Raw genomic sequence first — 27707 nt, 5'->3', positions numbered from 1 at the left:
GAGGAATCTTGAAGTCTTGCTAGAGGAAGCCTGGAGGGTATTTAGTAACTGGGAAGAAGGATATAAACAAGGAATGAAAAGGTTGGTGGAAGTGGTACAGGAGGAAAGGCAAAGAAAATACAACCAGGGACCACCAAGACAAGGACCACCTCAGCTGGGCAGGAACCAGTGTGCAATCTGCAAAAGAACTTGTCACTGGAAAGATCAATGCCCAGAACGGAGACGAGGTGACCAACAAATGGCTGCACACGTACAAAACAACTGAGGAGGACCGGGGGATTCTGCCCCAGCAGATCCACTGGTTATAACAATGAGGCTGGGGGAAGAAGGGAAAAGGGTGGAATTCTTGGTTGATACGGGAGCTACATATTCAGTTTTAAATAAAGCTTTAGTACCTGTGTAAAATGATTATGTTGTAGTGCAGGGGGCAACTGGCCAGTCTGAAAAGGCATATTTTTGCAAACTTTTGAGATATAAATTGGGAAAACAATGGGGTATTCATAAATTCTTGTACATGCCCAATTCACCAAAGGCACTTTTAGGCAGAGATTTATTGGAGCAGTTACAAGCAACCATTACATTGAAAAATGGGGAAATTACTCTGGAGGTGAATGATCAAAAGTACATAGAGGTATTAAGTTTAACACTAACAGCTACTGAAATTAAGGAAGAAATTGATGAAGAAATACTAGGACAAGTATTTCCCGGGGTATGGGCCTCTGATATACCAGGGAGGGCAGAAAATGCCTCCCCCGTAGTAATTAAGCTCAAGGAGGGAACGGAACCAGTGAGAATCAAGCAGTACCCCCTAAAGAAAGAGGATAGGGAAGGAATAAGCCAAATAATTGAAAATTTTCTGCGGTTAGGGTTACTGAAAGAATGCCAATCTGATTTCAATGCTCCCATTTTACCTGTTCGGAAATCTGATGGGTCATACCGGATAGTACAGGATTTGAGGGCTGTCAATAAAATAACAGAAGATCTGTATCCGGTGGTAGCAAATCCATATACTTTATTAACTTGCCTAACACCTGAGCTAACCTGGTTTACTGTTTTAGATCTAAAGGATGCCTTCTTTTGCCTCCACATCCACGAAGCCAGCCAGAAAATTTTTGCATTCGAATGGGAAAGCCCTAAAAGTGGGCGCAAAACCCAGCTCACATGGTCGAGATTGCCTCAGGGCTTCAAAAATTCCCCGACTCTGTTTGGGGAGCAACTTGCAAAAGATCTGGAGTCCTGGGAAACTCCACAGGAAGAAGGAAGGCTTTTGCAGTATGTGGATGATCTTCTAGTGGCCACTCGGACGAGGGAAGCATGCGTGGCCTGGACGGTAAGCCTTTTGAATTTCCTAGGACTCCAAGGATGCAGAGTATCAAAGAAAAAGGCACAAGTAGTGAAACAGAAGGTAATCTACCTGGGGTACGAGGTGAGTGCTGGGCAACGGACTTTAGGGCAGGCTCACAAAGAAGCCATATGCCAAATCCCAAAACCCCAGACAATAAATAACTCCAAACCTTCTAAGGCATGGCAGGATGGTGCCGGCTGTAGGTTTATAATTATGGACTGCTCGTCAGACCCCTCTATGCTCTTATTGCCAATGGAAACAGAGATCTCCAGTGGACAAAAGAAGCCACATGAGTCTTTCACCAATTAAAGAGTGCCCTCATGTCAGCTCCAGCTTTGGGACTTCCAGATGTAAGTAAACCATTCTTCCTATTTTCCCATGAAAGACAGGGAATTGCCCTGGGAATACTGGCTCAGGACTTGGGTCCATACCGAAGGGCAGTTGCTTACTTCTCTAAGCAACTAGATGCAACAGCCAAAGGATGGCCAGGTTGCCTCAGAGCTGTAGCAGCAGTTGTGCTGAATATTCAAGAGACATGCAAATTTACCCTGGGACAAAAAATGACTGTGCTAGTGTCCCACACAGTGTCCGCAGTACTGGAAGTAAAGGGTGGCCACTGGCTTTCACCACAGAGGTTTCTGAAATACCAGGCCATCATGGTAGAGCAAGATGATGTAGAGATAGTGGTGACTAATATTGTCAACCCAGCTTCCTTTCTCAGTGGAAGTCAAGGAGAAGCAGTACACCATGATTGCCTGGAGACCATTGAAGCTACCTACTCCAGCTGCCCAGACTTAAAGGACACTCCTTTAGACGATGCAGAGGCCTGGTTCGCTGACGGAGCAGCTACGTTGCCAATGGGAAGCGACATGCTGGGTATGCAGTGAACACCTGCAGAGAGGTAATAGAATCCGGACCCTTACCAAGAGGTACCTCTGCGCAGAAGGCTGAAGTCATTGCCCTGACCCGTGCCTTGGAAGTGGCAAAAGGAAAGAGAATAAACATCTACACAGACTCGAGGTATGCATTCGGAGTCGTACATGCACATGGGGCCATCTGGAAAGTGAGGGGACTGTAAACCTCACAGGGAAAGAACATCAAACATGCACAAGAGATAATCCAGCTGCTGGTAGCAGTTCAGCTGCCTGAAAAGGTAGCAATTATGCATATTAAGGCACACCAAAGAGTGAGCTCAGAATTGGAAGAAGGAAATGAGCTGGCGGATAGAGAGGCAAAAGAAACAGCCAAAGGTGAGGTAGCTACTGAAGGAGTCCTTATTCCAGATGGACAAATTTCCCCTGAAGGTAAGCCAGAATATAATAAGGGAGATAGAAAATTAATTGAAGATCAAAAAGGGATGTATAACCAAGAAGGGTGGGCTACCATTGAAAAGAAGCTGGTAATCCCTTCCCATTTATTGTGGTCACTAGTAAGGGAAGAACACCAGAAAACACACTGGGGAATAGATGCCCTATACACATACGTGATTGAAAGAATTGTTGCTAGGAATTTATATGCCACTATTACTCAAGTGACCCGACAGTGTGATCTTTGCCTCCAGACTTACCCCAAAAATACCCCCAGACCGAAACTGGGTCAGATCGGGAGAGGCCATGGGCCTGGACAGCAGTGGCAAATTGACTTTTCAGAATTCCCAAGGAAAGGGGGATATCGGTATTTGCTGGTATTGACAGACACATTTACAGGGTGGCCAGAAGCATTCCCCACCAGAACTGTCAAAGCTCAAGAAGTCACCAGGGTATTATTACAAGAAATAAAACCACGCTTCGGAGTTCCAGCCACAATATCTTCAGATAGAGGATCACATTTCATTTCCAAAATAGTGCAACAGATTGTATTGGGAACTTCACACTCCATACCACCCCCAATCAAGCGGCCAGGTGGAGAAAATGAATCATTTGATTAAGCAGCAGATTGTAAGACTGGGGCAGGAAGTTAATCTACCCTGGCCCCAAGCTCTTCCACTGGCACTATTGCAAATTCAAACTAAACCTCGGGCTAAAGAAAAGCTGAGTCTTTTTGAAATGCTTTATGGAAGATCATATGGAATACAAAAGGGAATGTCTACCCATACTGGGGAGGTAACACTGGCCACCTACATGGTGGCTTTAAGCAAACAGCTCAGAGAAATTGAGAAACACGTGGCTGGAACTCGGAGCAGGAAGTTAGATGGGCCAGTACATAACATACAACCTGGAGATTATGTGTATGTTAAGTCTCTTACAGAGAAGACTTTGGAACCACAGTGGGAGGGACCATTCCAGGTGCTTCTTACCACCTTCACTGCAATCAAGATCAAAGCGCAGAATGCCTCGATCCATCACTCTCGAGTGAAGAAGGCCCCAGAAGCCCCTTAGTGAGTGACACCAGGAGACAATGAACTGAGATTAAAACTTACTTGGGCAAAATGAGTATATTACAGTTGGGAGTAGTTCATGCTTTCACTTACAGAATTGTTTTGTATATAATTATAATGGAAGTTTTAGAACTAGAGAGTACCTCTATTGAAAGCAATGCTGAATGGCCTTGGTCCCAAGCCTTTAATCAGTATACTGGATCCATGGGAGAACTTTCTGAGATAAAAGATTTAAACATATCCACTGTAGTAATCCATGGGAATCAGGTATATGAAGAGCAAGAATGGCAAGAACAGGAACTGTGGACACTTCAAGGGATCAGAGGAGAAGAAATCAAAGTAAGGTGCCAGGTAGTCAATGAGATGGCTTATGAGAGACCAGATGGAATTAGTGCCTCAACCTCTCCTGTATACAGGCACCAAGAAGTTTGTGATAGCCTAAGTGAATCAGACTGTTGGTGTTATTTCACCTTGATACAGCCTGTAGAAGTGACTTGCCTTTGGGCTCATGATGCTATCAGGCTCTCATTTAAATTTAAAATAGATACTACACTTTTTACAACAGCAGGACCTTATACAACTCACACTAGTACTCAAATAGTTCAGACCCAACCCAAACTTGAACCTGAAGTCTATGAAATAGGCCCCTACGTAGTGAGGAATGTGGGTGAACAACAACTGTTGTTCAATCCAGAATGATCTCTCAACCTGTTGATTTGCTAATGCAAATTAACATCTCAAAAATCCAACCAGCCTGCTCCTCTTTGCTAAGAACGTCCTTTGAGGGCTGGACAATGTGGTTACAAAGACAGGTATACCTCAGGAGCAGAATAAGAAAGGATCTAACTGGGATATTAGGGACAAGATTGGGAGTTTTAAATGGAATTGATTCAGAAATACTGATAAATAAGCGGGCCAGTGCAGCAGGTGGCCTAACAAAATTGAAGCAGCCTTTACAGTCATCTCTATTGGCATTAGGAACTAGCCAGTGGCAGATTTCAAAAGTACTGCCAAAGTGGGAAAAGGCCAGGGACCAAGACCACAAGTTAATAGTAGAAGCACTTAGTATAGTTCAACATAATGTGTCTTTAGCTTTCAGTTATATACAAGCACAGTTATGGATGCAGGCAACAGCAACTCTAATTATACAGGAAGGGGTTGAAGGTAATTTTCCAGCTGAAATTCAGAAGGTTGTTTGGGATAATGCAATTGATTTTGAAAGGAAGTTTCAATCCTGGTAGACTATGGTAAATTTCACCGATGATCCTGCTTCTAATGCGGCCATTACCTTTGTGCTTACCATACGTAATGCCACTGTTTACATTATCCATCCCATCATTGCACTAGGATTAAATTATGAAAAAACAGTGCTCTACCCTTCAGAACATAGAGAGTGGGCACGAAAGGTGAATGAAAAGTAGCAAACAGTAAACTTAGAATCCTGTATTACTAGAGAACAACTAGGATTCATTTGTGAAAGCAATACTATTAATGCCCAAGATGTGTGTCTAGACACTGAACAGAGTATTTGCCACTTCAAAATTCATCCAGTCACTGACCAGAAAACTGTGCTCGTATATACAGGTCAAAGTTGTGTGTGCTTGAGAATTGCTTGTGCTGCTGTAAAAATTGATAGCAAAGATGTTATTTTGTCTAGCAGAAATCATTCTAATTTTTGTATTTGTAATTTTGTTAAGATTATCAGGTGTGATTTTTCGTACTTGGCCCCAGTGACATCCCACCAGCTGATTAAAACCAATTACACAATGTATCAGACTATCACTGTCACAGACATCTTTTTATTAAAATCCTTTCATTAGGATTTTTCCTGCTGAGAAGCTGAGAAGCTTCAGCAACACAATGTAAACAGTAGTTATCTGCTGCTGTGGAATGCAACAGGTGCATCTGTGATTGGCCCATCTTGGATGTTTACAATTAATGGCCAACCACAGCCCAGTTAGCTTGGACTCTCTGTCTGAGACACAAACCTTTGTTATTCATTCCTTGCTATTCTTAGCTTAGCTAGCCTTCTGAGATGAACCTTTTCCTTCTATTCTTTTTACTGTAGTTTTAATGTAATATATATCATAAAATAATAAATCAAGCCTTCTGAAATATGGAGTCAAATCCTCGTCTCTTCCCTCATCCTGAAAACCCCTGTGAACACTGTCACACTATCACCTACACCTTATGGGATGGACCTTACATTGGTAAAACAATTAATTAAGCACCAAGACCTACTGAAGATCTTGAAAGAAATCCAAGAAAGTGGAAAGAAAACCTTAATTACTGTCCAACATGATACAAAAGAAAAAACCAGAATTCAACAAAGAATAAAACAAAATGCAGATCATCACTGGTGGGATGTGATCTTTGGGTGGTAGCCAATTGCAAATAGAATCTTTAATAAGTTGTGTCATCCCATTGTAGTTTGGTTAATATTAGTTGGAATAAGTTTAGGATTATCCATTATATTGCTAATTTGGAATTGGAGAATTGGAGAATACTACAGCGAGTACCTGTGTTAACCTCCTTATCAAACGTACATGGTAAAGCATTAGGAGACACCTATTGTCGTAGGGATTTGCATTAAGTAAAAGAATTAACTTATTTTTTAGAAAAGGGGAGAAATGAGACAGAGTAGAAATTTTCCAGAGTAGAAATCCATTTTGATTTTTGTCAAATGTTCATCTTTGAGTTAAGTCTGCAGTTTGAAAACATAGCTATTTAGTCTGACTGCCTGTTCTCGTAAAAAGCCTAGGCTCAGAGAAACTGCTTCAGTGAAGGACAGAGATAAGGGGGGGGGGGGGAGACAGAGAGACTGCTGTGAGAGCAGGTCAAACTGACCTAGGAATTCTCTCTAATAAAGAACTAGCAGCAAATGTCAGGTGAAATTTGTAAAAATGAATATGTATGAACCTTTTGTGAAATTATATGCATATGTATTTGAGAGGGGGATAAAAAGGGACCTGAAGTTCCCAGAGGTCTGCATGTCTTTTAAAGAGAGTAATCTCCACATGCATCCAGCGCTGTAATAAACATACCAGCTATACAACTTTCACAAAATTATATGAAATAAACAGGGCCAGGAGACTTCTTCTCCTTTTTAATGCCTTTATTAAAAGTGATCAGCTCAGGATTGGGCAGCTCGGCAGGGCTGCAGTCCCCGTCGCGTCTCCCAGGGCGACTCAGAGGAGGAGGATATGCGCAGCTCTGTCCACTAGGGGCAGAGCCGGGGGATCCAGTCCTCGTGGCAGCCTTTAGCACGTGATGTCCCCGTCAGATCTTGGTTTCCTTGGTTCGGTCCTGCCTGGTCCCGGCGTCGGGACGACTCCCATGGTCAGGGTGAGAGGGGCTCCGCATCTCTGCAGGCTCAGCACTTGGCTCTTCACGTCTGGACATCACTTTAGTCTCTCAATTCTTAGGTGGCTCGTTGTTTTTAGGGTTTTCTCGTTGCATTTTGGAGTCGAGGTCTCAAAGCATGCTGGTCTTTGGAGTCACTTTGCATAACCCCCCCCACCCTCTCAGGTGTCTTCCATATGCTGGAAGAGAGCACTGCCTCGGGGAAGGGCCATCACCCCACCCAGCCAGGGCTTTTACTAATACAAAAGAGGAGATAAGCTACAACGACCCGTGATTACAATAACAAAGCACTAAGAACCCTGGCAGAGACAGATCTGGCTGCGTCCCTGTAACTCTTTCTCACAAAAAAAATATTAACCGAATTTTTGTTCATAACATTATAGAGTTTTGTTTATCTCCACAAAACACCCTCTCAGTGTCTGCTTGAGCCACAGTCTCCGGATCGTCCGAGTCCCCCTCCGAGTCCCCCGAGTCCCCCTCCTCCCCGGGGAATTCTTCAGGAATCCCAGTGGGAGTGGTCTGTTCTGGGACTGGGATGGGGGGTGCACAAGGGGGTCAGGAGTCAAGGGAGAAAGGTTCTGCAAACCCAGATTAGCGGAGGAAGTAAACCCCTGCCCTTCTGCGCCTGGAGAAAAGCCCTCTATAGTTCAGGGCGTTTACAAAGGTGGGTGTGCAGCAGAATATGGGTATTTCGTGTCATATTTTGCTTCATAAAGAACTTTGCAAGCAAACAACAGCGCTCCTGCTTAAGGGTCCCGCTAGGTAGCGCAGTGAAATATCTTCATATTAGCATCTGTCCATAAACAGGGTTAAAATGGATTTTTTTTTTCTGTAAGAGATGGGTAGGTTTTCTTTGCTCACAGCATCAGGGATTGAAATTTCTTTCTGGGAACTTTACCTGGATGTTCCTGATCCACTTTGGATTTGCACTTTGCCTGCTATATTTCATTGGCATGGCCATTAATTGTATTGATGCCATGTCGAAATCTCCTTCCTTTAATGCTTTTCAATATCTGTCCAGCTGGTAGAATTGGATGTGTGTCTTGAAGAATCTTTTGTGTTATTATTTGAGATGACTTCTGGAATATGAGGAAAGGGGAGTGATACTTTGTATGTATTTTGTGGGTTCGTGTCCTGCAAAGATGCTCCTTCTTCAGGCTTTGAAGCTGCATTCATTTCTTCTCCTTCTGTATAAGGAGTTGGTGGTTGCATTCGTTGTTGCATTTTAGAACTGGAGGGTGCAATACAAAAGGCGGCCAGAGATGGCGCTGCAGCAGGAGGTTCTACATCTTGTTGGTGGCAAAATGGCGTTGACGGAAATATGTAGCATTGCTCACGGAAGCGCCGGACATACTGCCATTTTGTTGTACGGAAGATGGGTGGAGGACGCCGCCATTGTCGAAAGGGACAGAACCTGCCTACAGTCTCTGAGCTGAAAGAGAAGGTCTGTGAGGAATTCCCGCGGTACCGCGGCATTGTATGTGAAGAACTGTGCGAAGGGAGAAGTCATCGGTGCTGTCGAGATGCCTAAGGGCATCCAAGAACTCGGGAAGACCGTGGCTGTTGCCGTGCGGTCTGTCGACGTTTGAGAGAAAGCAGGCAGGGAAGGTAGACTCCGCGCCGCTGCTAACGGCATTAGTGAAACACCGATTGTGATTTCTGGGTCTGTGTTTGCAACCCCCGGTCCGGAACCCGGACCGTGTTCCCGTTCGCTCGTTCCGAGTGGTTTCTGTTCTCCCGCAACCTCCGTCTGCCCCTGGCTCATCCCCGCCGGGCTCTGCGAACTTGCTGAAAGCAAAGCCGCGCTTGTTACGTTTAAAAGTTGCCGCAGAACCGCTGAGCCCGCCTCGCTGGCGCTAAATGCAGTTCCACCCGCACCGGGCTGTGTTACTTCCTTATTTTCCGCTCTTTGCGGTGGCTGCGCACTTTGCGTAGCCTGATCTGTCTGTGCAGTTCCTGGCTGCGCAGATTGCGTATCTTGGGAACTTTTCGCGGTTTTAAACTGTTGCACTCCGGGAAGCGATCCGCCCGCTCTCGGGCTGGTCCCCAGTAAATCAAGGGGTCCCCTGTCTGTGGGAGCGCTTCCGCAGGGTTAAAATGTCCCCTGTCCCCTGGGTGAGTTGTGGTGAGCGATTTCTCAGGCTCTGCCAATGCTGCTGGGGCGGGAGCGGGGGGTGTGGGGTGTGTGTGTACTCCTCCCGCCGCTTTTGACTGCGCGAGTTGTAGGGAAGGGGCTGCCCCGTGCAGGCTCGGAGGGGGTTGGACAAGGCTAACGTCTCTTGGGTGCGGGGCCGCCCCTGCTGACCGAGGGGGATGGAGAGACCCTTCTGACGTCGGTTTTGGGGCATGGACGGGGGCAGGAACTATGGGTGGAATATCAGGTAACGGGCGTTGCAACCCAAGCTCCGGAGGCTGGCTCAGCCGGATGGAACTGCCCCCAAGGTGTGGAGAAGGGTGGGGGAAACGGCGACTTCCCGAGTCCCCCCACTCCTTTCTCCGAGACGCGCAGATAGAAAGAATCCGAAAAATGCCATGACTGCTTCGGCCGCCTCCCACACCAACAGTTTCAACTTCGGAAATTCCCCTGGCTCCCTTTCGGGCTTTGCCTTGGCTGCATCACCCGCACCGCGCACCTCCCCCGGACCAGTGGGTGACTCCGTGCCAGCATTTGCAGGGATAAGACCTGCTTCTTGTAATTCAGGGGGGACAAGGGGGGCAGTCTCTCCCCCTGTGGGGACCGCAGGTCCCTGGTCTCCTGCCTGCGAGGAAACACCCTGCAGCTGCTGAGATGTTTGCAGAGCAGCATCTGCAAAGGGTTTTTTGCATTTTGCCGCATGTACAACTTCATGCACAAGTCTACCAACCGAAAGCACTCATAGCACCCCTGCCCCCACACGTAGCCATGTGGCAAAGCTCAGCATCCCCATCTTCCCACAGATTTGGGTCAAACAAGTTATTAACAGAGATATTTGGGCACATCTCCCTCACCCAGGATAGCAAAAGTTCCAGGTCCTGTCTTGAGACTTGAATTGGATGCTATTTCATCAATATTTCTAGGTTATTAACATCCAAGTCAGTTTTTGAGAGGTTACCACCCATCCTGAGTCCTTGTCAGCTTCCTCGACCCTAATGGGCCTGTCGTCCTCGGGGTCTGGTCCATCCTGCGACCTTGGAATCGGCTCCTTCCACAGGGTTATCCGAATGTCCAAACATCAAGATGTTCATCTGCGGAGGAGTTTTCCTAGGTCCTGGTTTTCATCAAGGGTTCCTGGCACAGTTTCTTCTTACTGAGCTGCTACTTTTACACGGAGGCACCAGTTGTGGGGGCACCAGTCGTCGGTTTCTCTGGGTCTGGATTGAAGGCACTTGAGACAGTACTTCGTGTTCAGACTCAAGTGTTTATTATTTCTTATCAGCAAAACAGTCTCACTACTGTGAGTTCAGCAGCTTTTCATTAGAAGGCACAAAATGGCTAACAATCTCTTGTTACAAGGTCTTTTAAGACTAAACTATCCAATTAAGAACTGACACCTAGATTATTTTCCCTTTTAACCCAATAACTGATCCCAAAGAGCTGCAATGTGGACTTTTCTGCCCAATTACAAAATGCCACCCAAACCCATGAAGAAGAAGGAAGAAGCATGAAGAAGAAACTCAGGGCGACACCCTGTGCCCTCCATCTTGCTTCCATCCATAACATACTAAAAATCCCAAAACCTAAATTTTTCAGCAAGTGATACACCTACACTACTCTCTATAATCTATTTCACACTTTTGTGGATTCTTGTCTATCTTGAAGTCTAGGAAACTTTCTCCAGAAATGAGGGTCAAAGTCCGTGCTCCCCTGGGGGTCAGGGCACCCCAGAGCAGACAGAGAAATATTCCCGGGGCTCTGGGTTTCCACACTGGAGCAGGCAGCAACTTATTGGAGACAGACTTACAGGTGGAACTAGGAATAGGGGTTATACTAGAAGAAGGAAAGATGATAGTGAAAGTGTTAAAGGCAGGCCAAGAAGATGAGGAAAAGATAAACAAAGAGGTTTGGGCTGGGAAAGAAAAAGGGGGAGGGGCTTGAATATTGACCTCATGAGGGTCACGACCGAGAGAGATCAATGTCCCATATGTGTACGTCAGTACCCTATATCCTCAGAAGGAAGAGAAGGCTTAAAGCTGGTAAGAGAGGAATTGATAAAGGATGGAACATTGGAACCTTATATGTCTCCTCATAATACCCCTATTCTCCCAGTAAAAAAATCTGACTGGAGCTATAGATTAGTAGAAGACCTAAGGAAAGTTAACAAGAGAACTCGGACCCGTTACCCAGTGGTACCCAATCCCTATACTCTTAAGTAAAGTCCCACGCCAGCATCAGTGGTTTACTGTGGTGGATCTTAAAGATGATTTCTGTACTTGCTCATTAGCAAAGGAAAGCCGAAATATTTTTACCTTTGAATGGAAAGATCAGAATACTGGGAGAAAACAGCAACTAGGATGGACAAAGTTACCACAGGGATTTACAGAATCTCCAAACCTATTTGGACAAGCTTTAGAAGAAATATTACAAACTTTCCCCACTCCTCCTGGAATACAAGTTACCCAATATGGGGATAATCTTTTACTATCAGGAGAAGTTGAAGTAAGGGAGGCTACTATAAAACATTTGAATTTTCTTGGGGTAAAAGGATTAAGAGTATCAAAAGGGAAGCTACAATTTGTGGAGCCAAAAGTAAAAAAACTTCAGCCACTTAAAAAGCAAGGGTAGCTGAAAGCTAAATCCTGAGAGGATTGCAGGGATTTTATCTCTTCCCCCTCCCTCTACAAAGAAGGAAGTTAGAAGGCTGCTCGGATTATTGGGATATTGTAGACTATGGATAGAAGGGTAAACACAGACAGTAAAATTTTTATATGATAAATTGACAGAGGGAGATTATATAAATGGGACCAGGGAAGATGACAATAAATTAGAAGAATTGAAGTTGAAGCTGGCTTCGGTACCAGCTATGAGTTTACCTTCATTAGAAAAGCCCTTTCATCTGTATGTGAATGTGGAAGGTGGAGTAGCTCATGGAGTTTTAGTCCAACAATGGGGGGGTGTCACAGACATCTTTTGTGAAAAATCCTTTCTTTAGGACTTTTCGTTCTGGGAAGCTGAGACCCCAGAAGAAGAATGTAAACAATGGTTATCTGCTGCTGTGGAATGCAACAGGTGCACCTGTGATTGGCCCATGTTGCATGTGTACAATTAAGGGCCAATCAAAGGCCGAGCTCTCTCTGGGACAGAATCAGAGAGAGCTCCTTTGTTTATTCTTTCCTTTTCTATTCTTAGCTTAGCAAGCTTCTGAACTTTTCTCTCTATTCCTGTTAGCATAGTCATAATGTAACATATATATCATAAAATAATAAATCCAGCCTTCTGATCATGGAGTCAAGATTCTCGCCTCACTTTTCACCCTGCAACCCTTGCAAGCCCAGCAACAGCGGGGAATAAAAAGACCAGTAGTTTATTTGTCAAAATTGTTGGATCCAGTGAGCCATGGCTGGCCAGTTTGTATTCAGGCTATAGCAGCTACTGCTGTTTTGGTGGAGGAAAGTCGTAAACTTACTTTTGGAAGTAAACAAATTGTGTATACACCTCATGCAGTCTGAAATGTGTTAAATCAAAAGCTGAAAAATTATTGACAGATTCTAGGATATTAAAATATGCAGCTATTGTCATAGACAGTGATGACTTAACACTAGAAATAAACAAAAGTTTGAATCTAGCACAATTTTTATATGGGGAACCAAAAAGTAATTTAACACATAATTGTTTAGAAATTATCCAATACCTAACTAAAGTTCGGGAAGATCTAGTGTTGTAGTGTGTTTTTATGTTTTATAATGGTTTTGTCTTTGTATCCCCTTATTTTCCCCAAATTGTTTACCCCAGATTGTATCCCCTCCCTCTAACTGTGTAATCCCTCTCCTTTGCTGAGATCATCCCCAAATCCCCCCCCGGCTCTCTGTCAGTCACTCGGCATCCCATGCCCTCCATCTAGAACTTTCAGTCCAGCACGTCGAGTGATTAGCCAGAGGTTAGGGGTCAACCCCCCAAGTGTTACCCCATACGCTGTCCTAAATGTCCATTCCCCAGTATCCATCACTTAGGGTTACTTATTGGTTAGTGAATGTTATCTACTTTAGGTTTCCACCTCCCTTTAAATGTAACCTTGGCACATCTCCTGGGGCTCTCAGCAGGAGGCCCCCTGAGGTTTGTGGGGTTCCCCGGAGCTCCTGAAATAAACCTTGGATTAACTTCTGCTAAGAGTTGACCCCTTCATCTTCCGCCGTTGTTCCAGCATCTCCTCTGCTGCAGGCGATCAGCCAAGCTGCCTTCCGTACCCCCAGGGCACGGGAGAGTGCCCCCCATCGCTTTTCACCGTCTCGGGGCTAGCCGGGGTTCCCTCAGTGGCCCTTAGAGAGACCAGAACAATCTAGCAAAGCAAGCCCTCCCAGAAGGGGAAAGAATATATGTTGATGGTTGATCCAGATGCATACAAGGAAAAAGAATGTCAGGATATGCATTGGTTGATGGGAAAAGATGCAGACCATGTAAAAAGGAAAATTACCTTCAAATTGGTTGGCTCAGTCTTGTGAATTATATGCTTTAAAAAGAGCACTGGAATATTTGGCACACAAGAAAGGAACCATATATATTGATTCAAAGTATGCTTTTGGGGTAGTACACACCTTTGGAAAAATTTGGGAAGAAAGGGTGTTACTAAACTCAAAAGGAAAGGGACTGATACATGAGGGACTCATTTTGGAGGTTTTAGAGGCATTACAATTGCCTGAAGAAATAGCTGTAGTACATGTTAAAGGACATCAAAGGGAAATGACTTTAGAAATATGAGGAAATGATTTGGCAGATCAAGAGGCTAGAGATGCAGCAGAAAATAGGACCAAAAGGGTTATGTTAATTTTGACCCCAGATAAGGAAGAATTGGAAGATCCAAAGTTGAGTGAGGTGGAAGAGAGGGAACTAAGTAGGATAGGGGGAGAGAAAGCTCAGTTTGGGAAATGGAAACTTCCTGATGGGAGACAATTACTTAATAAGCCACTTACGAGGAAAATATTAGAAGACATGCATCAAAAAACTCATTGGGGTACTCAAGATCTGTGTGATCACTTTCTAAAGAATTATAGGTGTATTGGGATTTTGGGATTGGCAAAACAAGTAACTGAAAGATGTATAATTTTTCAAAAGGTGAATAAAAAGGTAATGAGGAAAACAACGTTTGGAGGCTGTGAGTTAGCTCTTCGAGCATTTCAAAGTATCCAAGTGGACTTTACTGAACTTCCTCAAGTACAGAGATGTATTACAGCGACCTTAGACAGTCACTGTGGTGAGAGAAGGATGAGAATCTTGTTTCTTGATCAGAAGGCTTGATTTATTTATATAAGATATATAATACATTATAACTATACTAAAAAGAATAAGAAGAGAAGTTGCAGAGAGCTGCTCAGCTAAGAATAGAATAGAAGGAATGAATAACAAAGTTCTGTGTCCAGGGAATCTGTCCCTGAGCTGCTTCTGTGATTGGCCTTTAATGGTACACATGGAAGATGAGCCAATCACAGGGACACCTGCTACATTTCACAGCAGCTGATAACAATTGTTTACATTCTTCTTCTGGGGCTCTGCTTCCCAGAAGATGGACAAATGTGAAAGAAAGGATTTCTATGAAAAAATGTCTGCGACAGAGATGGAAATTTTTATTAGTAGTAATAGACCATCTAGCTCATTGGGTGGAAGCTATTTCCACTGTCAGAGCCACAGCCAATGTTGTATATAAAACCCTTTTGGAACAAATTATTCCCAGGTATGGAATATTTAATAGAATAGACACAGAGGAACACATTTTACGTCAAAAGTCTTACAGCAAATAACTCAAGCCTTGGAAATAAAATGGGAATTACATACCCCATGGCATCCACAGAGTTCAGGCCAGGTAGAGAGGATGAACCAGACTTTAAAAAGAACTTTAACAAAATTAATGACTGAAACCCAAATGTCATGGGTAAAATGCCTACCTTTGGCTCTATTGAGGGTCTGAACACAACCCAGGTTTTCTCCGCAAAACACCTGGGAGTGTCACCTTATGAGATGATGTTCAGATTACCCTTTTGACCACCCAACATGAAACTGCTACTTATGAAGTTGGGGAAATGAGTGTTAGAAAATATGTCACCACAATTGCAAAAACCCGTGAAATTTTGTGTTTCAAAGGGATAATCCCTCAAACCACACCTTTAGAATTTAAAATCCATAATATCCATCCAGGGGAATGGGTACTAGTTAAAATGTGGGAAAAACAATCTTTAACTCCACAATGGCAAGGTCCTTTTCAGATACTACTGACTACTTGAGGCAGCAATCTGAACCAGGGAATGAGGGTGGATCCACGCCAGCAGAATCAAAGGACCTGTGGAAGAACCTAAGGAATGGACCATAACATCTAAACCGCATGATACCAAATTGACTCTTAAGCGGGTAATGGACTGGGAGGGCCCAAATGATCCAAGTAATGTACAAAGAATCACACCTAATTGGAAAATAAGGCCAAGTTTATATCAGTGATTTCAAGTACTGCCTGAACAAGTCCTGAAACACCTCCAATATCCCCTTGGGGAGGAATACTTCCACTTTAAACAGGAGGATAGGACTGTTTCGGACAGAGAGTTCTCATATTCTGACCTTAGCTTGGGATTTATACAAAGAAGAGGAGGAATTACAACTTCCATCTGTGCCATATCGTATACCCTGTTTGATTCATCCAAATACCAGACATGCTAGCTGGGTTAAATGTAAATGTTTAAATTGTGGGAAAAATCAGTATTGTAGTTCACAAAATCAATGCTCTCATTGCAGGAAGTGTCGAGTGCCAAATCTATTCTCTATCCTGATAGAACTCAAAACAACTGAAATAATAACTTTGTTTTGTGGATGGGAATTATTAGTGCCTGTTGAATGGGAAATACCTGAGGAACGGTGGGAAACTACAGTTAAGGAGTGACAAAAACTATTTGCCTGGAAATTAACAAAAAGGAAGTGACAAAGAAAAAGAGGGCAAGACTGGATTGGCCACTGTACTCACCACTGAGAAGATCATATACACCTGCTATAGGTAACAACCCCATAGGCATGGGAGGTGGGGGTATAAGCCATACCAGACCTCTGTTATTCCTTTTTCTGTCACTCATCTTTTGTCTTTTCCCTTTTGGGATACCGGCAAAGTCATGTCACAGATGCTACCAAAAGCTGTATGTGGAAAGACATCAAGATTCCTTTTTTATCACACACACCCATATCAACAGTCACTGCTATAACCCATCCAAATTAGGCAATTGTATACAATATGGGAAAAAGTACTGGATTGCGGAAAACTTAGGAACAAGTTGGTAGTATGTTGGGAAATGAATGTCCAGAAGGAGAGAGATGGGTTTGTTTCACTTTTGCTACTGGAAGTAAACTTCAACATTTGGTTAAAGAACAACTGGTAAGCAGAAAGGCAAAGCCAGTACAGCAATCAAAGTCTGTGTCAATTTCATTTCAAGATTTATATACAAAACTTGAACAGCAATTAGAAAGGAAATAAGTATCTCAAGACTGGGGAAAAATCTGTTTCTGGAATTAGGGGAAAGAATAAGTCAGAAACTTAATATAACTAAATGTTGGGTTTGTGGGAGAGCTTTGATGTCAGAGGAATGGCCATGGAAAGGCAGTAGCTTAGGCCCAGTTGAACTCCTTAAGTGGAACCAGACAAATACAAGGGGGGAAAACCAGCCAGAAGGGTGGATTTTAAGCTCAAAAGTGATAGGAGAAGAATGTCTCTGGTGTACTAGGAAAAATTTTCTTAATGAAGTAGGAAATACTCCCGGTAAGAGTTATAAAGTTAGCAATGGAACTTTTACATGGTGGATCCATGAGGAACCAACTCAGTACTGGACTTCAGGAGAAATGAAAAAGAAATTGAAAATATAATAATGAAATTCGACTTTTTCAGTGTAATAATATAGGCAATAATCCTTATTCTGGGATCCCAGAAATATCCAAATTTTGGATTTTGTTGATATCAATCAACAGAAAAATGATTATTGCAAAGCACCAGATGGCTTATTTTGGATATGTGGGAAAAGAGCATACCCTTCTAGTTGGAGAGGGAATTGCATTTTAGGAATTATACAACCAGGATTCTTTCTTGTACCAGAACCAAATGGAGATCAATTAGGAGTACCAGTTTATGAGGACCTAAAAAGAAATAAAAGGGACTTGATTAGGGGATCCCAAAAATGGGGAGATGAGGAATGGCCCCCTGAACGCATATTGGAAATGTATGGGCCAGCCACCTGGGCACAGTATGGGAGTTGGGGATATCAAACCCCAATTTATATGCTGAATTGTATTAGAAGACTCCAAGCAGTTGTAGAGATAATAACAAACTGAACTGCGCGGGCAATGGAATTAATATCAAGGCAACAAACACAAACATGAGATGTAGTGTATCAGAATAGGTTGGCATTACACTATTTATTAGCTGAAGAAACGGGTGTTTGTGGAAAATTTAATACATCAGATTGTTGTTTGAAAATAGATGACAATGGAGATGCTGTCCTAGATAAAGTCAATTATATCAGAAAACCAGCCCATGTACTGGTCCAAAAGTGGGAATCAATGCTAAATACTAGCTGGTGGGATAACGTATTGGGAATAGAATGGTGGAAGAAACTAGGCTTCTTCCTTTTATGTGCTATAGCTGGTTTGATATTTCTTCCTTGCCTGATCCCTTACTTTATTTGGCTAATCACCAGCATAGTGCAGGGCATGCAAGTGGTAACAATGCCTATAGACCCAAAATTGACTACAACTGTGACTGCACAAAAGATCATGGCGTTAAAGAAACAAAATATGGAAAACCCCTTGGAGAAAGCAAAAATTATTAATAAAAATATAAGCAATTAATGGAGTATGGAAAACAAGAAATACTGCTCAAGCCAAATGATTTGTAATAAAGGAAGAAGAGGGATTGTTATAAATACATATTATGTTGTTGGCTTTTCACAAATATTAGGATGAATGTTATATGTATAATGTTAAAATAACTTTGCTTTTATTTCTGCTATTAACAAAAACTTAGACATAGTAGCAGTGGTTGCTGATATAGTTATGAGTGAACTGTCTGGTCAGGATAACATCTAGCGAACATGTAATGTGGACCCTGCTATTGATATGCCAACTATCAGCATCTGCTGTCTGAAGAAAGTATGGACCAAGGCCCAGACTGGAAGTGATAAGGAGGAGCCAAAACCACAGCCAAGAAACATGCATGCTCTAAAAAGGCGGACCCAAGGTGTGGCCATGTAAAATAGTTCCTGGAATATGTAAACTAGTTTATGGATATGTGCCATAATCTTTGCTTTACTGTCTTTGTCTCCTATTGTCCTTTATTAAACTGTTTAAATTTTCACAGGAGAGTGAACGTGTTTTTCACACTAAGAAGAAAATTAACTATCCCAGCTGAAACCAGGACAATCTCTCTGAAGTAAGTAACGTTAAATTACAAAGAAATTTGAGACTCCAACGCTGAAATTCAACCCTGTATATTCAGTAACTCGAAGATATACAGAGAGAGTACTTAGATACTTTTCAATTGCATTTAGAGAAGAGAGGCCACTATTTCATCTCTAAATAATGTCTTATGAGAATTTTAAAACAGTTTAGCCCCTGGATAGTTGCATACAATGGACATAGATACAAAAGTTTTGATGTATTGGGGAACCTGGACTCTGTTGTGCAGGTATGACAGAGGGGAATTAAAAAAAAACATACATTAGCTATATAATCTGAGTACCCCTCAGCATAAAGCTGGGATGGGCGGGCCTCGTGCGTGCGGCTATGGTACCTCTGTTGCCTAGCGGTCGTCCCTGTGAACGTGGACACCTTCTCGGCTCGCTGGTGTCACAGCCCAGACCGGGCCTAGCGCCCAAGACGATGCCGGACCGTCATGCTCCCTGATAAACGTTGCCAGCCAGCAAACGCGCAAGTGCGCCCGGGAGAGGCAGGGAGCACTCCCTTCTACGAGGAGCAACACGTCTATACAACTATGAGGGGTCACCCGGAAGAGCTTCTGTTAGGGCGGTACTAGACACCGCGGTTGCTCCTGAGAGTGCAGCGTTGTTCCTCAGGTTTCTCCGTTGTGATCGGTTGGCGCCGCAGACATCTTCCTCTGGGCTCTGCGCCTGCTGGCCTCTGATGCGGGGCTGCCCTCTTTCTGCCCGGCTCAAACTCTGTTACTATTAGTCCGCACTGCGCGCTGAATGATGCTTTTACGGGGCTACGGAACTGCTGGACCGTGGGGGTGGCTGACGCTGCTCCTGGTAGCTTGCGCGGCATGGGCCTCAGAAATCACTTTCGAGCTGCCTGACAATGCCAAACAATGTTTTTACGAGGAGATTGTCCAGGGCACAAAGTGCACCCTCGAATTTCAGGTACTCCGTGCTTCCCTCGGCCCCCAGGGAGTCTCTTGTTATTTCACTTTTGCCGTTAGTATTAGGAGTTTAATACCGATATAAATTCGTGGGCACTAAAATTATGTTATACAAACAGCCTACTGAAATGTTGCTTCTGCTGCTTGGCGCCTCTGAACAAATCTTTTATGGCATGTGCTTGAATAGATATTTACATATTTCAAATAATATGTATATTATTTTTTAAAGCTTTTGTATGCATATAAAAAGGATGTGCTATTTGATAGAAGTTTCTTCATCCTTTAGGATGCTTTATCTTAAAAGCAAGAAGTTTGAAGCAAGGATTAAATTTAACTACAAGTCTGAGAGCTATCAGAATCACATTACAGAATAGTAAGCTATGAATACCTAAACTGCCAATTGCTCTTGTAGTGGAGATAGGATAGCTAGTGTGATTCTACAGAAAAACATGCTATGAACCAACAATAATCAAAGATGACCATTCTCAAGATGATCATATGAAGTTTTGAGTTACTTGTAGATATAATTTGAACGTGCTGGTGTTGGAAAAAATTACTGTCATCTATTGTGCAGGAGTAAGGCAGCATAACCTCCAGAACACTGTTCTGTTGATGTGATGAGTCAGCCTGTAATATCTGTTCTACTGAATATATGCCATTCCTGCAACATAAAGCAGCTTGACCTGATAGGCTAGTTAGACAGTTTAGGTTGTACATAAAAGAGCTGGTTTATTGATTTTGGCAGTCTCAACTTGCTGAATAAATTGTATGGATGGGCTCGTGGATATATTATTGATTTATTGCAGTAATGTCTTTGCCCCATCAATTTTAATCTACTCTAGCCTTTGCTATAGTACTAGTATCTCAAAATGAAGTAACTAAAGTTTCCTTCATACACTGTTAGAAAACATAGTTGGTATTGCATATCTTCAATTTAAAATCTTATTTTGAATTGTTCTGTGAGTCTTTCATAGGATGATTTTTTTCTAACTCAACAGATTTATAAATTAATTCACTTTAAAACATTTGTCAGATCAAACAATTTGCAACGCTAGCTGGATGTCTGTTCTGTTTAAGACAATTTCTTGGGGTTTTTTTCAGGTGATCACTGGAGGTCATTATGATGTGGACTGTCGGTTGGAAGGTCCTGATGGTTCTGTATTATACAAAGAGATGAAGAAACAATATGATAGCTTCACATTTACTGCATCCAGAAATGGAACATACAAATTCTGCTTCAGCAATGAGTTCTCTACTTTCACACACAAAACTGTGTACTTTGATTTCCAGGTTGGAGAAGATCCACCACTGTTTCCTAGTGAGAACAGAGCAACTGCACTTACTCAGGTAAAATATTATGTTTGACAGGAACTGTTAGGTGGAGGGAATATTTTTCAAATTCACCTGCATTAGATATCTATATCGTTGTTGAAAATGAATGGGTCAGAGTTTTTTTTTAAATAAACCCTGTTACTAAAAGTGAACCTTTTCTGAAAATTAGGATTTATAAAATGCAGAGCTGAGGAGGAATTACCAAGTGATTAAGCGGAAATTTAGGGAAATTATACAGTGCCCTAGAGTTTAAGGGAACTTTTTTATGCCATGGTTCTATGTCTGTGGAAGTGGTATAAAGTGTAAAATATCAGTGGATTGGGGTTTTCAAAATTCCTGAACTTTGGAGAAACTTTGAGAACAATTTTGTTTTATATTTAAAGAGTTTAGTCTTTTTTGAGGCAAAGACTTGAATGAATCATCTCTTATGTAACTGTCACTTTTAAAATTGGAAGAGACTTCTAGCAAAATAATCAAATGCACAAAATCAGTCATACTTAACCTGCTTCTAGATATGTAATTTATAAGACACTTAAGTGGCAAAACAATATTCTTGCTCCAGACCTTTTTCCCTAATGTTTTTTTCTTTCTTCATAATTTTAGTTTTACACCACTTCTGCCTAAACTAAATCAGCCAACTTCACTTGGAACAGTAACTTCATGAATTCTAACATTATTACACTATAGTTGTTACCAAACTTAATTTTAAACAAGCATGGGTACTGACTCTTACTTTCAGAAGATAAACAGAAAATGGAAGAGGTTTATGTGTAAAAAAATCTAGGTCTTGGAAAGCCTGTAATACATCTATTAAAGAGGTTTAAGATTTTTTTTAGAGAAGGAAATGTGATTTTTATGAAAGATGACACATTTAGTTGGGCAATTTGGTCTTGAGTGTTTATTATACGAATATGGTAGGGAGCATCCAGGAACACTGAAAAATAACAGTTGTCCTTTATCTAATCACTTTTTACATATGTGACTAATATAAGGACCTCCTGCCAAAAGAACATGTTGAGGTCAGTAATCTAGATTTCAGGCTTTTGGGAAACTGAAGTTTGGGTATTATGTGATGAAGAATCACATACTTCTGAAATCTAAAAGTGTTTTAATATCTACTGTGCAAATCTTAATGATATAAGAAGCTTATTAGCTATCCAAATCTCAAGAAAGATTTACTGCTTGTTTTACTAGTGTATGTGGAATTAGCAAATGTCAGATCACTGGCATATTTCAATACAGTGTTTATACTTACTTTTGAACCCAAACATGCATGAATTTTAATATTCAGTTTCTGGCTCTTAGAGTGCATCACTTTGTATTACATCTGCAGTTTTGCACACTTTGATACTTAAGTTAGTCACATTCCTGTGTGTAAAATTTTATTAATATGTTAGATTTATAGTATTTCAGTCTGACAGTGGACTGAGAGTGTATTTCATTTGTAAAGCTATGTGAATCTTAATTTTAAATATCAAACCATAGAACTTCACAGAACAAGCATTAGAAGAGTTCTTAATTGAGCATGTGTATTTATTTGCTTCTTTAGATGGAGTCTGCGTGTGTTTCAATTCATGAAGCTCTGAAATCTGTCATTGATTATCAGACTCATTTCCGGTTGAGAGAAGCACAAGGCCGCAGCAGAGCAGAGGATTTAAACACAAGAGTAGCCTATTGGTCAATAGGGGAGGCAATCATTCTTCTTGTAGTTAGTGTTGGGCAGGTATTTCTTCTCAAAAGCTTCTTTTCAGATAAAAGAACCACAACAACCCGTGTTACATCATAACTGGTAGTGATAATGCTTCAGGTCATTGTGTTAATCACTTGTGAAATTACTATTATCCAATTAATTGTAAGTACAAGGAACTAAATATATTAAACATCTAAATGTCTACCCCTCATCATTGATTAAAATCACAAAACATAACCCACAAGTTATGAAAGGGACACTCAATTTGAAATATAGAGTAAACTTAGTGTTTTCTGATACTTGTATTATATATCTGGCAATGACCACCCTCTCTTTGGTTTTGCTGATTTTAATCTGAATTGAGTTTGACTTCACTGATATGATTGCCCATCTGTGTTATAATGCTTTAAAAGAACCTGCCAATCTAGTGTCCGATGTGAAAGACAATACTCATGAAAATTTGATTTGACTTGAATTTTCATGCTGAATGTGTTGGATCATAAAAAAGCTAATGTGATGAACTGTAGTTGTGAGATGTATTCCACTGTTTTGATTTGCTGTAACAACAAAAATATCCCATTATATCCTTTGCTTATCTGTAAAATTGTTGCAAGCTTGATAGTATATATTGGTGCAAAGTCTCCACCTGCCTGGTAAATCTCCATCTTCAAAACCTGCTAAATGTTATACTTGAGTGTATTTGTCTAAACACACACTTTTCTACATTAAAATATATTGCATTTCTTCTTTTACAATGTTTTACTAAACAACTTCTAAACTGAGACTACTTGAGAAACATGCTTTCTCTATTCAAAAATTTTATATCTCCAAGTTTTTAAAAATGCAATAAAATGGGGAATATTGTAACTTTGTTACTGAAGCTGTGCAATCTCTCTACTTAGTGCTGTTGCTTGTCACATTTAAGACCAAAAATAGTTTGGTTTTTATCAAGCAGTTCAGCACCAGTTACATTGCATCCCGTAGGCATGTGCAAAGCTTTTAATTAAATTGTTTTCCTATTAAGAAGCCCATTTAATACTAATACTACATTGTGTGAGTGCTGTGTGCTTTATTTCCCTGTTTGGTGCACTGATACATTATGACCTTGTGCATGTAATCGCTACTCTTCTGTTAGTGGTCAAAAACATTTAAAATGTTTTGTGATATCTTTTTGGTTGATTTGTAGCAAAATTGCTTCCACTGTTCATATCTTTAGTTTATGTATTGTAAAAAAATCTTGGTTTATTTGGATGTGGAAGATGGTAAATATATGTACATACAAGTACCTTTAATTGAGCTAGTCAACATAAAGAAAGACTTCTTCAGATGATTCTGGAGGAATAAATTAACTTGGACCAGTTTTTAAGTGCACACAAACAAAACTAAGATAAAAAATTGAGTTACTAGCTCTAATTCAAAAATATTCCACTTAAACTAGTTTTCAGCAAGCAGAGAAAGAATGCTAAATTTTCATTAATTGCCTGTATTATTTTTCAGGAAAAATTGACAGGATTTACACATTCACTTGGACACCAAATAATCATTCTATGACCTAAAATGCCTTTAAAATGGTGTGATAGTTAAAAAAAAAATCTCCTTGTCTCTATTGTAAGCTTATAAATGACAAACTCAGAACTGAAGAAAAAAGCTTTAACACTTCAAAAATTAGTTAAAAGGTAATAGGGGTATAAAAAAGTTTAATATTTTATTCAGAATTATGTATGTCTTTCTATCTTGTATTGAACTTGCAATATTGCAGTTCCATTTTTGAGGTACAAGCTTATCTGAAATTGTAACAAAGATCAGAACACAAAAACTAGTGCTTTCTTTTTATGCTACATATTTGAAAACTGTATATATATTTTAAAATAAGTGATTGGATAGCATATAATAGAACACATACTACCACTTCAACACTAGGTGAAAAAAACCACATTTATATTTTTTAATTATTAATATTGTTTTGTTAAAGCTGCATATATGAAAATAATCGTTTGGTTAGTGGTGTGATATGCAACTAAATCACTCCGGGTTAAATGAGATACAACTGTGTTTGAAGTTGTGAAAGGTTTCAACTATTCCTTTGATGTTTTATGTTTGCATAATGTGTTTTTATGTCCTGAAATATTCATTGTTGGTTTTGTTTGAAGGGGGGAAATTTTAAATAAGGCAAAAAGACCCTATGAATATTATGTGGGTAAAATACAAATTAATCATATAATGGTTTAGGTTGGAAGGAACCCTTAAGATCATCTAGTTGCAACCTCCCTACCATGGGCAGGGAACCTTCCACTAGACCAGATTACCTGGAGCCCCATTCAGTTTGGCCTTTAACACTTCCAGGGATGGGGAGTCCACAACCTCTCTGGGCAACCCATTTCAGTGCCTCACTAGCCTCACAGTAAAGAATTTCTTCCTAATACCTAATCTAAACCTGCCCTCTTTCAGTTTGAAGCTATTTCTCCTTGTCCTATCACTCTGTGCCCTTATAAAAAGTCCCTCTCCAGCTTTCTTGTAGGCCCCCTTTAAGCACTGGAAGTTGCTATAAGGTCACCCTGAAGCGTTCTCTTCTCCAGGCTGAACAACCCCAACTCTCTCAGCCTGTCTTCATAGGAGAGGTGTTCCAGCCCTGTGATGAACTTAATGGCCTCCTCTGGACCCATTTTAACAGGTCATCATGGTCATCATCTTTCTTGGGTTTGAGGTCCCCAGAGGTGGATGCAGCACTCTAGGGTGGGGTCCCACCAGAGAAGAGCAGAGGGGGAAAATCAGTTCCTTCAAACTGCTTATCACTTCTTTTGATGCAGTTCAGGATACAGTTGGCTTTCTGGGCTGCACGTGCACATTGCTGAGACATATTGAGCTTTTTGTCCACAAACAACCCAAAGTCCTTCTCCCAAAAGCTCGTCTTGCTCCATTCTCTGCCCAGCCTGTACTTGTGCTTGGGGTTGCCCTAACCCAGGTGCAGGATCTTGCACTTGGCCTTGTTGAACTTCAAAGATTCACACAGACCCACCTTTTGAGCCTGTCCAGGTTCCTCTGGATGCCATCCCTTCGGTCCTGCGTGTTGACTGCACCACACAGCTTGGTGTTGTCAGCAAACTTGCTGAGGGTGCACTCAATTCCACTGTCCATGTCACTAACAGAGATGTTAAACTGTGCCAGTCCCAATGCACCCCATGTCACTGCTTTCCACTTGGACATTGAGCAATTGACCACAACTCTTTGGGTACATGTAATGGTTTGGAATAGGAGGAAATTCAGGGAAGTGATGTAAAGCTTTTTGTGTAACTGACAGTCTGTTGAACCACTGAGAAGCTGGACACGCCTCTGTGGAACACATGTTGAAGACGAAAAACTCCCAGGAACTCCCTTTTTCCTTTCCGGTCGGTGAGGAGGTGGCGGGCCCCGGCCCCCGCCCCGCCCCCCCCTCCCGCCGTCTTGGCCAGGCCGGGCGGTCCTGCCGCGGGCCGGGCCCCTTCCCCTCTCCCCGGGCCGCCCGCCGGCCCCCCCCATCGGCTCCGATCGGGTCGGGTCGGGCCGGGCCCCAGCAGCGGCCGCGCAGGAAGGCGGGGGAGGCTGCCGAGCCCGGGCCGGAGCAGGGCTGGCCGTGGCTGTGAAGATCTTATGATCAAAGCCCCTTCCCCCAGAGAGGCTGAGACCTGAGACCCCTGCAGCCTGTGCAGAAAAGCAATGACCAACCATGAGGCCGATCCTGACACAGCCCAGCCGCAGCTCTCTCCACAAGTTACTGGCGGGTCAGGTAGGCCCTAGACGGGATGTTAACCCTTTCAGTGCTTCAAGCCTCCCTCGAGTGAGAGAAAGGAACAAGATGCAAGCATGTAAAGGAACAGCATGAAGACATCGAGGTCAGTGAGGAAGAAGTTAAGTCCCAGATGGGAGGGAGGAGGAGATGCCTTGTTTTTGCAGCTGAAATCCTCTTGTAAGCTATGGAGAAAGTAATCTTTTTCCTTATTCCTTAATCACTTCCCTGAATTTCCTCCTATTCCAAACCATGACAGTGCAACCATCCAGCCAAGTGTTTATCCATCAAGTGGTCCATCTATCTAATCCATGTCTTTCCAGTTTAGAAACAAGGATATTGTGCAGGACTGTGTCAATTGCTTTGCACAAGTCCACATCCATGATGTCTGCTGCCCTTTCCTCATCTACCACTGCTGTAACCCCCCTCATAGAAGGCCACCAAGTTTGTCAGGCATGAATTGCCTTTAGTGAAGCCATGCTGGTTGTCATCAATCCTCTCCTTATTTTCCATGTGCCTTAGCATAGTTTCTAGGAGGATCTGTTTCATGAATTTGCCAGGTACTGAGGTGAGACTGACCAGCCTGTAGTTTCCTGGGTATAATATATATTCATATTCATATAATATATGAATGAGATCTGATTTGCTTTTTGGAAGAATAATGCTTTTGAATGTCATAGGTAAATTATTAAGAGAAGTCATCGTTTTGGGGGGATTATCTAAAATGGTTTTATTAATGAGTAAGCGATGATCAAATTATAATTATTCAATGATTGAATGAAAATGAAATGGTAATCAAATGGTGATTAAGCAATAATTGAATGGTAATTAAACAGTAATTTAAATTATGATTTAACCAATAATTAGATGGTGGTCAAACACTCTACTACTTAGTACACTTCTAATAATTAAGCTATAGCTATATATAGACATCACTAGCATACAATATACTTTTAGGCCTAATGTAAAATATTGCTCACCTTGTTCTAGATAATTATGCTGGGTAAGAGGTCTCTCAAACCCAAGGAGTAACCTTGAGAGTCATTCTTATTAAGGGAGAGCACCACCATGCAGCCTGCTACCATACAGGAGAACTCAATGGGCTCAAAGGAGCTATGGATATTTATAGCGTCAAGTGTTTGACTCTTAGTCAAACCCCCTTTGGTGTATGTGCAGGAGAACAGCTGTAGCAGTTGTAGTTTTGTCTAGTCACAGCTCAGGCTGGCACTGTTAGCTCCTGATAAGACATGACCTAGGTTTATTATTGTGTTGTGCTTGCAAAAATATATCTCCTAAATAGCAGATTATAA

At 41.9% G+C, this 27707-nt stretch overlaps 1 protein-coding gene across 1 annotated transcript in view; it reads left to right on the top strand.

Annotated features, from left to right (window-relative positions):
• Nucleotides 1-19166: 19166 nt before the first annotated feature.
• Nucleotides 19167-27707, top strand: part of LOC141726896 (transmembrane emp24 domain-containing protein 7-like) — a 38651-nt gene continuing 30110 nt past the window's right edge. Inside the window, exons 1-3 of the mRNA XM_074531997.1 lie at nucleotides 19167-19613; nucleotides 20714-20959; nucleotides 22494-26503. Coding sequence (XP_074388098.1) covers nucleotides 19443-19613; nucleotides 20714-20959; nucleotides 22494-22730 — 654 coding nt within the window. The 5' untranslated portion in view covers nucleotides 19167-19442 and the 3' untranslated portion in view covers nucleotides 22731-26503. The remainder of the gene's footprint in view (nucleotides 19614-20713; nucleotides 20960-22493; nucleotides 26504-27707) is intronic.

This window comes from Zonotrichia albicollis, chromosome W (genome assembly GCF_047830755.1).
Source record: "Zonotrichia albicollis isolate bZonAlb1 chromosome W, bZonAlb1.hap1, whole genome shotgun sequence".
NCBI classification, from domain to species: domain Eukaryota; kingdom Metazoa; phylum Chordata; class Aves; order Passeriformes; family Passerellidae; genus Zonotrichia; species Zonotrichia albicollis.
Note: the sequence above shows the minus strand (reverse complement) of the source record. Positions and strands in the feature narration are given on the sequence as shown.